Source organism: Micropterus dolomieu, linkage group LG02 (genome assembly GCF_021292245.1).
Source record: "Micropterus dolomieu isolate WLL.071019.BEF.003 ecotype Adirondacks linkage group LG02, ASM2129224v1, whole genome shotgun sequence".
Classification (NCBI taxonomy): domain Eukaryota; kingdom Metazoa; phylum Chordata; class Actinopteri; order Centrarchiformes; family Centrarchidae; genus Micropterus; species Micropterus dolomieu.
Genome location: NC_060151.1, coordinates 6,286,079 through 6,296,947, shown reverse-complemented (window position 1 = coordinate 6,296,947; position 10,869 = coordinate 6,286,079). Strand labels below are relative to the sequence as shown.

Genomic DNA, 10,869 nt, shown 5'->3' with positions numbered 1-10,869 from the left:
AGAGAATGGTGAATAAATAATAAGTGTTAGACAGTAAACAGCTGCCTGATTAGAGACAGAGTTACTGGGTTATTGCACAGGAATTATTCCTGACACCGTGAGTCAGAAATCAGCTGTTCATCAGAGTGATGGCTTGTGGGAAGAAACTGTTGGTTTTGGCAAACAGTGCTCTGTAGCGCCTACCAGAGGGGAGAAGCTGGAACAGATTGTGTCTGGGGTGAGATGGATCTGCAGTGATGTTTCCTGCCCGTTTCCTGACTCTAGAAATGTAGAAGTCCTGAATGGAGGTCAGGTTGGCACCGATGATCTTTTCTGGAGTCCTGACTGTAGTCTGTCCTTGTCCTTTTTGGTGGCAGATCCAAACCAGACAGTGATGGACGTGCAGAGGACAGACTGGATGATGGCTGTGTAAAAGTGGATCAGCAGGTCCTTAGGCAGGTTGAGCTTCCTGAGCAGGTGCAGGAAGTACATCCCCTGCTGGGCCTTCTTGATAATGGTGACCACATCACCTCCATCCTTCACAACCTCTACTGGCTCCTGGTTTATTACAGGTTCTACTTTAAACTCGTTCTCATCACATACAAAGCCTTAAACAACCTGGCCCCTCCCTACCTCACAGACACACCACTCTGGGTACAGTTACTTCTATAAATTGTCAGGCTGTATAGGAAGAGACCGACTCCTCTGCTTACTGCTTCAGAGTAGACTCTGTGTTGGTGAGAGGAGTCTCCAGACATATATCTGCAATTTTTTTTTTGGTAATAAAGGTCTCGAAACTTAAGGCACTGTCTCATCTGATCTCTTCTCATCAACGGACCCGGTGAAGTCAGCGTACTTCAACACTCTCCACACGTCTATAGGTTGCATCAGATGCAACAACACAAAAAACCATCAGGACATAGCGTTGGCATCTCTATCTCTAAGTATTCCAAGTACTCCAAGTACTCTAACTCTCTAACAGGTACCACTGCATTAGCTACTTCAATCAATATCTTAACCTGGGGAACCCATAAAATTAGGTAGCTTGTGCACCTAGCTAGGTGTCTAAAAACTGGCTAGCAACTGAAAGTAGCACTCTGAAACATGCAGTATATACATAGGTAAGCTTGCTTGCCTTGCTAACGTCACTTACACATTACCATTACCTTACCTTTCTTTATGCTTTCTTTCTAAGTGGCAATAAAAAAAGTTTAACGTGGTCCCAGCTGTCTCTGTAAGCGTGCAGAATGTTACTGCTGTGTGATTTCTTCTGGATGTTATTTTACAGATTACTTGTCTTCGGGTCAAATTTGACCTGTTTTCAAAATTTTTTGTATGAAAAATATGGTTTTCTTTCATGAAATTACACCAAAATAACATGGATGGTTCCACACTACGCTCTAAACAAACAAACAAAATGATCACTGCCTTCACTGAATTGTGGGTATTTTATTCAAATATGTTCCACTTTTGGTCTTCACTTTTGGTGCAAAAAATCAATTAATCACATTATCGTGCTTAATAAATGCGCACACATGTGGCCTGTGGTTGTGAGGCTGGATGGATGTACCGCCAAATTCTCTGAAATGCCTTTGGAGACGGCTTATGGTGGAGAAATGAATATTCAGTTCACGGGCAACAGCTCTGGTGGACATTCCTGCAGTCAGCATGCCAATTGCACGTTCCCTCAAAACCTGAGACATCTGTGGCATTGTGCTGTGTGATGGAACTGCACATTTTGGAGTGGCCTTTTTATTGTGGGCAGCCTTAGGCAGATCTGTGCAATACCCATGCTGTCTGATCAGCATCTTGATATGCCACACCTGTGAGGTGGATGGATTATCTCTGCAAAGGAGAAGTGCTAACTAACACAGAATGTTGACAGATTTGTGAACAATATTTGAGAGAAATAGGCCTTTTGTGTATATAGAGAGGGTCTTAGATCTTTGAGTTCAGCTCACAATGAATGGGAGCCTAAACATCCCTGTAAACGTGCTCCTACCACTCCTTTGATATGCCTTTCATAACAACAACAAAAGGTGATAAATCTGGGCTTTTGAAGCTTTTTAGCCCTTTTAGTCTGAGACAACACGATAAAGAGGCCTTCCGATCATGCTCTACCATACTATACTGTGTCAGAGGCTCTAGATATAATTTGGAAATTGTTGAGGAGGAGAGAGACCAGGAGGAATCTGCAGAAGAAAAGGATTTATGAGAAGAAGAGCACAACTGTAAAGAAGAAGATGATGAGGAATATGCTTCAACAGATAAGATGTTTTCTGCCAGAGCAAATTGAGAAGATAGTGCTGGACATGACAAACAACAGGGGCATTATGTGTACAGCAAAGATTGATCACATACCTCAGCAGGCATACTTGAGTCTGTTGATGCTCGCTGGTACTAATCCAGTAAAGAAGCCACAGCCAGTTTATGGCATGCCCAGGCATACTTTCATATAAATTAGAATTTTTTACCCTGATTTCCAAATGAGTTGGATTGAAGTTGGCTAAGAAGGTGTAACACAGAATTGGGTGATAATTTATACATTATGCTTTATAAACAGACAAACCAGACCGGTTCAATTTTGACCCAGGAGGACCAAAAGTCTGATTATTTGCTGCCATTAAAAATAATGAAATGGTTTCAAACCAGTATCCAGACCAAACTTTGACATATACTAGTCTGTGATAATCCATCAACATATAGTCCTCTGATCCTAACTATTACTCAAAAGAATTCATAATTTCTGCTTTTTCTACCTTATAAATTTGGTATAGTTTCATATAAATGAGACATATTAACCATGAATTCCACCAAGAAGTGTAAAAATAGTGGTAATGAATTGGAATGAAGTTGGCTAAGAAGGTGTAACACAGAATTGGGTGATAAGTTAAACTGGATGCTTTAAAAGCAGGCAAACCAGACCGGGTCAATTTTTACCCGGGAGGATAAAAAGTGCATGGTCGACGGGAAGAAAACACAATAAAGTTACCAATTGTTATTATGAAGATTTTGCTGACATGTTCTCCCGCACCCAGACAGCCACAACTTCTCCTTTCTCACTTTGTTGGAGTGCATGTGAAAGGGAGCGTGGAGGGGTAACAAAAATGTTTAGCAATAACTTGTGTTATTGGTGGAGTTTAAAGCAGTAAGTTTTAAATCTAATCAAAGTTCAAAGTTAGGATGTTAATAAATAAAGCAGACAATGCAATCTAATTATTGGTATTCCCACAGTTGTGGTCTTGACTGGTCTTGAAATAAAATCCTGACTTTTACATTTTCAGTCCGAGACAGGTCCAGGTACAAATACGGTCGATTGTGAGACCTTCAAAAAGTCTTGAGACCGATCTCGAGTATTACAACACTATATTTTGTATCTTACCATATTTTAATTAATGACCTGTTAAGATCTGTTTGTGTAGCTTGAATGAAACACAATTCATTATACAACCTTGTGCAGTGCTCTTGGATTGGGTTTGTTGGCTTTTACCTGCCCATATAGAAATTCCAACTTACCTCACGTTTAGTAAATTTACATTGTTCGTGATCATGTTACTTAATCAATGTGTGATATTTTCTTAAGAACTTTACAAGATAGTCTGTCAGTCTAGAAAAATGTGCCCTACACACCACCACGCAGTGTTTTAGGTAATTTAAAATAATAAAAAAACAGCAGTCTCTGCTTTTGATGACATCATTGACTACATCTAGATTTCCCGCTGCAATAACCTCCTAATGAGCTTTTGAAGCCAGAGAGGAGGAAACTAATAGAGAGCCTGATTAAAGATAAGCTGCTGCTGCTTAAGAAAAAAACACCATTTCATATTCCTACCAACACAAACACACAGATTCATGAAACATGCACACATCTAAGATCGTAGACTAATGTACACTTTGAGACAGACCCACCAACGCAGACTGAATTATTCACTAAGACCAGACCTTGGGGGCTCTGCAGTCTGACAGTTTGTCTGTGCGCATGCGTTGTGTTTGTGTGTGTATGAGCGAGTGTGTGTATGTGCTTGGAATCTCCCTGAGTACGATGCGTAGGCAGATAAGGAGGGAAGCCCATGTGATAGAACCACAAGTCAACACACTAGCTCTGTGCCTGCCAGTTACAGAGCAGATAAAAAGAGAGTGAGTAAAATTAAGGACAAATGAGAAAGAGAGAGAAAGATAGACACATGGAGAAATAAACATGAAGAAAGGATGAAATAGAAAGGAACATGGAGAGAAAAAGAGAAAATAGAGAACAACAATAGACATACTGTATGTGATTGGTTGGTTTAGGTTAACAGGCTGAAGAGATTTTTTTGTCTACCTATTTCTAACTGTGCAATTGCCATGGAAACTGAAACAATTCTCATGCTAAATTCTCTCATAAAGTCAGACTAAATGTAGGACCCTTCATGCAGTCTACAGATATCCAGGACTATGAGGCTCCGATGCATTGTTTGCACTGAGTTTACAGCAACTCTGGCTCTTTTAAATAGATAAAAAATTATTACTAATCTTCCAGAAAATCCATGTTGATTCTGTCCTGGATTCCATGTTTTCCATCTTAAGTCAAAACATTTTTCTCTTCTTTGGTTGTACATAAACTTTTGTGACCTGTTCACATTATAGGATAATTAAGTGATTTTTCTCTTAAATCTCTTACACAGCGATGCTCACAAGTCTTTGAGCTAGAGCAGAGGTCACTAATAGGCGGACCGCGGTCCGGATCCGGACCCAGCCGCCGTCCTCTCTGGACCGCCGACCTACAGCACATTTATTATTGAGACTTACTACCTCGTGACGGAGCGTTTCTATTTTAACCCGCGCAGCTTTTCTAGCATTTACTGTACTGGTTTAGAGGACCAGGAAACTCACAGACCAATCGCATGTGCTCCAATCGTCTCATGTGACGCTGCTCACCCAATCAAATCTGTGCATACCGATGCTTGCGAGTCGAGTCCGCGAGATTCACCAGTGACGTTTTGGAAACACACCCGAATTGAGGAGACGAAAGATAAAAGAGATTTCACAGGACTTTTATTTAAGAATGTACAGATATTTACATGTACATTCCTCCCACGGGCAGTTCAAAACCAGAATATCTCATAGATCTCCAATATGCTAGCTGGAGCTCACGTTTCTCACTGAACAACAGAAAGTAGAAGTGGTAGCTCTGTAAGAGGAAATGAAAGAGAAGAGGAGGCATTACAGCTGTTCATTTGTTATGTAGTGTTTATTATAAAATTGGTTAAGACTACACTTCATCACTTCAAGCTACACTTTTTATTACATTTTTTCTAAAAATTAGGCACTTTAGTTTACTTAAATTTAGAATTTATTATTTGAATAGTTATTATTTATTATCCCTCCAGTTTGATGTGAAAACTGACTGAAATATTATTTGATTTGACAGTCCGTTGTTGACTAAAAACATGTGTTGATACAACTATAGGTTATAGTACTGAATGATAACGCAAGTTCGTCGTTTTGATGTTCCGGACCTTTGCTTCAGGAAATTTTCTCTAACTAGACCTCTTTGAAATCTAATTGAATACCCCTGCTTTAGATGAAGGGGCATTGTAAGTATTTAAGGTAAGGAGGGTAGCCATAGTATTTTAATTTTTGTGTGTGTGTGTGTGCGTGTGCAGGGCTCAATCATTTGCCGAGCGGCTGCGCCTGGGTATAGCAGTGATCCACGGTGAAGCTCAGGATGCAGAGTCAGACCAGGTAGACGGCCGACACTCCCCGCCCACCGTCAAAACCACCGGAGCCATTCACCCCAGCATGGAGATACCATGTAAGGCAAGCACTCACACACACTAACAACGATCAATCCTGTAACCCAATATGCTATGTGTAGGTAGATATACAGACGCTCACACACTGATATATTTTTAATAATGCATGACAAAGAGAAGGGTTGCGTCTTAATAATGTAAGTAGAGCAGTTCTCACTATTTCTCTCATTGTTTCTGTTCCTAGTGTTGATCCCTAAAGAGAAGCCTCCCATCACCGTGGTAGGAGATGTAGGAGGACGTATCGCCATCATAGTGGTGAGAGCAAACAGATTGGTTTGAACACATTATTGTGGCTTTTAACACATGGTTTTGCTGTGTGGATATATCTTTCTGTATTATGTAAAATTACTATTATAGTAATTTTACATAATAACATACTGTGACATGCACACAATAAACGACAGATTACATTTATTCATTTAGCTGACACTTTCTCCAAAGTGACTTACTTAATGTCAGATGTTGCACGCCTCTGGAGCCACTAGGGGTTAAGTATCTTGCTCAGAGTGGCATCAAGGCATGTGTCTTATCCACTGCTCCATCGCCAACCGAAATGTCCAATGTCTCTCTCATGAGATAACAAACAGAAGAAATAAACTCAATTACCTTACCTTTTATTGTGCTTCTGTTGACTACTGTACAGATGTACTGACTGCAGCTCAGTATGGAAATATTGAAAATTCAACTGACTGTCCTTCAAATACATGTGAAGATGCTTTAGAAAAGAAATTCTTGAGTGCATTTGACGGAGCATAAGTCCAAAAATGACACCCACTTAGCGCACATACAAGAGAATGGTAACTAAAGAGACCTAATTGTTCACAGGCGTTTTCGCAGAACTTTTTCATAGCTCTATGGAGGAACCATCCCCATCTGTTGTGTCCACACTGCGCGAACTGGGATTTCATACTTCTCAGCTGGTTAGTCTCAGCCAGCAGCTAAGTTAACAATAATTTGAAAAAAAAAAATGACATAAGTGGCAAACTACACTGAACAGTTAGACTACATACAGACAGCAATAGGCTAGTAGCCAAGTTTGCGCATCAGAGCTTATCAATACTCAATATAATCGGCGCGCGTGTGTGTGTGTGTTTGTTTAAAAGCGCTCCTATTCTCACAGCGTAGGCTGAAACAACAAGTTATTATTATCAGCACTTTGTTGTGTGTTATGTCTAGGCTAGTAGACCCTAGTGCAGGACTAAGAGAATGAGGAGTTAGATAAAACAGGAATAATTACCAGGTTGGTGGCTGCTGTGTAGAGCAGGTTGGAACTGTAGGCTACCTACCTGAGAGACTGAACTGAGCAGGTCCAGAGCAGAATACGGAAATATATTAGACGGACGGGGATCCAAGGAGAGCAGACGGGATGAGAGTTTTTCCAGTAGCGGACCTAAAACAACGCGTTATTATGTGGTGTTCTTCAATCGGCCTAATATAATGATTTAAACGTGTCTTTTCCAACTCTGTTATTATCATAAAACCTACGATATACAACAGTCGCACTCCGACCACGGCGTCCTCCAACTTCTTAAAGGTCCAGTGTGTAATATTTCTGAGGATCTATCTACAGAAATGCAATATAAGATCCACAACTTTCAGTGGTGTATAAAGACCTCACGTTATGAGCCGTTATGTTTTTATTACCTTTAGAATGAGCCGTTTCTATCTACATAACCGCAGGTCCTCCTTACATGGACGTCACCATGTTACGCTTCCATGTTTCTACAGTAGCTGAAAACAGCGCTACAGAGTGTGTTTCGTCCCTACGTTCTTCTTCTTGTAGAATTCTGGCAGTGTAGACTCTCATCGTTACGTGGAATACATATGTTCGAAGAAGAAGTAGAAATAGACAGCAGGGGTCTGCAAATAAGTTTAGCATCTGAGCATTTTTTTTTACCCATTAGATGGTGGGTGCAGTGTTGGACAAGCTACTTGGAAAATGAACAAGTAGCTTGACATGACATGAAATGAAATGAAGCTTCACTACCCAGAAGCTACCCCCCAGTGAAATGTAGCAAACTAAGCTACAACAATGTGGCAAAACTAGCTTAGTTACATCTATGATACTTTTAATGTTGTAATATTTTATATATATGTGTGTGTGTGTGTGTGTGTGTGTGTGTGTGTGTGTGGAGGCCTAGTTTATATTGAACTAACTTCATTCCACAGTAGCAATAGAAGAAAGACTGAAAAAAGACTGAGAGAGAGAGCTATGATATTGCCATATCATTGCAGCTAAATGTATTTCCTCATGCAACAAACAGAGAACCATTGTTGTTTGTATAAAGTAACTTAATTAGAGAGAGAGACAGAGACAGACAGAGAGAGAGAGAGCTACAGCTACATATCAAAGTAGAGGAAGAGCTGTCCAGGCTGGACCCTGATCCTTCTCACAAGAGGTGTTACAATAACTATCACAATAGAAAGTAAACGCAATCGCGCGTCTTTACTCCCCTGCAGCAGAGTTGCAGGCATCAGCCCAAGGATCGGTACATGATGTCACAGGAAGCGCTTCTGCCGGCTGCACATACAGGTCCTTGTGTGGCGGTGGCGTCACTCAATGATCCTTCAGAAATGCTTGGGAAAATGTAGCGTGTGTGGAAGCTAGAGCGCTACTCGGTCAATAAAAGAGCTTCGTTACTGAAAAGCTATTTGATTCATAAAATAGCGACGCTACCACCAAGCTACTGAGAAATGTAGTTAAACTAGTAACGGCGCTACTTGTAGGGACTTGTAGCTACTGCATAAAGGAACAATCTCAGCTCTTATTAAAAGCTTAATGAATGAGCACAACAGACAAACGTGTTTGTGCATGTTCTCAATAGAGGGTTCCACGCTAGAGCTAAGAGTTGTTTAGCTCTTTTGAGACGGGTCTGTTTGTCCCATAGGATGACATCATCGACGATGTTGACAGTTTTGTGGCGGCAGCAGAGACGCTGAAGGAGAGAGGGGCCTACAAGATCTACGTTATGGCAACACACGGCATCCTCTCCTGCGAGGCCCCTAGATTCATAGAGGAGTCTGCTATTGATGAGGTGAGTGTGTACTTATTATTATTATTATTATTATTATTATTATTATAGTAGAGTAAAAAATGTATTTAACAATATTCGGATGTCAGACTGTACTTATGCATGCGCTCCCCCCAGGTGGTGGTGACCAACACGATTCCTCACGAGCTCCAGAAGCTGCAGTGTCCAAAGATCAAAACAGTCGACATCAGCATGATCCTGTCGGAGGCCATCCGCCGCATCCACAACGGAGAGTCCATGTCCTATCTGTTCCGCAACATAGGAGTGGATGACTGAGCGACACAGCAACATACATATAATTTTATATTTGTTCATGCCTTTTCAGATTTCTTCAGAAACCTAGGTGAATGTTCAACACACACACAAATATCCATTTGCTACTTGTGTTTGTGTAAGATACAAATATAAATGCTTACCTATTCCTTTGAGTGCAGCTTTACATAGAAGATGACTGAAAACACACTTCCTCTAATGGGACTAAACACACTCTGATCTCTGCCCTTCATGGACGTTAATGGACTGCTGCTCATGTCTCCAATGGCTGCCCTCAGTACGCTCCTCCCAGTTGTTGTTTGTTTTTTTACTCCTCTTTCGGAGTACCTTCTTCACTTACCTCTCCATCTTGTCCACATTTTCTTCCACATGCGTTTCCATTTAATAACTAATGTTGACGTTAAGTCTTAGTGTTAGAACATATGTGTTAGCGTTGAGTGTCTCTTGCAGTACAATCTCCTTTAGGTAGTATCAGAAAGAGTGCCAGTGCCTTCTACAGGACATACTGACAACACACAGGCCTTCAGTACTCCAATACACAGCTGTGTCTCAGCTAACAGAGCTAATCGCTAATGGCCCTTGTAATTAATCCAGGAATATGCAGGTTTCCAGCTAATTCACTTGTGTATAGAGTATCAGAGTGCATGTTTTTATGCTCATCAGATTTGTTTATTAATGTGTTATGTGTGAATGTGCTACTAATAGTTAGTTTAGACTCCTGGTTGCCATAGCACTTAGATGCTGATCTGGTGTTAAATATTTTAATGGCTAAAGTTGAACTGGAATTAATACATACATACATAAATCTTTTCTCCGTCTGGTTAATTGGAAGTTACAAACATTTTATGGCAATGCACTTGTGAAATATGTGTTCATGAGTCATCCATATAACATTGTGTGCCATTGTTTCAGTGCTTGCTTTATTTTATATTTGTTCATGCCACAGGTAAGCACTTCCCTCCCTGCTGGAGGGCTCTGGATTGAATACACTCACAATGAAACCGTTTTGTAAATGATTTGAAGTCGCTGCAGTCTTTACTCCCTGGTTAGAAGTGGAAGGGTGTTGTTAATTATTTGGAAATGGATAAATTAATCCATTGCGCTTGATGAAGTTTGCTTAAACACGTTCTACCTGAGTTTAAAAAAAAAGAAAAAAGTAGTTCCACACTGCAGCTAAAGCTGGAAAAGCAAATTGAAACATTTTCTGATGAGCAAAGCTTGACTGGAGCAGGTCTTTGTCACTTTACCAGATGTGTTCCAAAAATGTTTTGTATTTATTTTCAGCACTTAATATGAATAAATGACCTATGAAAGTGAAGTGTGCCTTGTTTTGTGCTGTCACATTTGTATTTCTTGCGAGCATGCTAACACGCTTGTTAACATGTTGATGTTTTAGCAGGTGTTGTTCAATAAGTGAAGATATTAAACTTCTACTTCACCACATTTCAGAGGTAAATACTCTACTTCTTCCATAAGTTACTTTTCAGATTTTGATTTTACATTAAAATACAAAAGAGCATATAAAGTACAAGGGACTCCTCAGCAGTGATTGAGAACAGCTGGGTGAAACCCTGAGGGCCCATCAGGGTGTGACAAATCCCATATTGGTAGGCAGAAGAAGGACAAACCTGCACACCCGGGGCTCTGAATCGTTCTAAACCTTCATTTATGTGTGCAGAACTCGCAGACTCGAACTTCGCAGACAAGCTCAGCCTGCATCTCTGTCCTTTTGGACCTCCTGAGACCTCTACGCTGTCTCCTGTGTCTACCTTTGGAAGCGATAACGTATT

The 10,869-nt window shown here is 40.6% G+C and overlaps 1 protein-coding gene across 1 annotated transcript in view; it reads left to right on the top strand.

Annotated features, from left to right (window-relative positions):
- Positions 1–10,397, top strand: part of LOC123984713 (phosphoribosyl pyrophosphate synthase-associated protein 2) — a 20,418-nt gene extending 10,021 nt beyond the window's left edge. The window contains exons 8-11 of the mRNA XM_046071779.1: positions 5,625–5,773; positions 5,959–6,029; positions 8,663–8,809; positions 8,924–10,397. Of these exons, the coding sequence (XP_045927735.1) occupies positions 5,625–5,773; positions 5,959–6,029; positions 8,663–8,809; positions 8,924–9,082 (526 nt within the window). The 3' untranslated portion in view covers positions 9,083–10,397. The remainder of the gene's footprint in view (positions 1–5,624; positions 5,774–5,958; positions 6,030–8,662; positions 8,810–8,923) is intronic.
- The last annotated feature ends 472 nt before the right edge of the window (positions 10,398–10,869 follow it).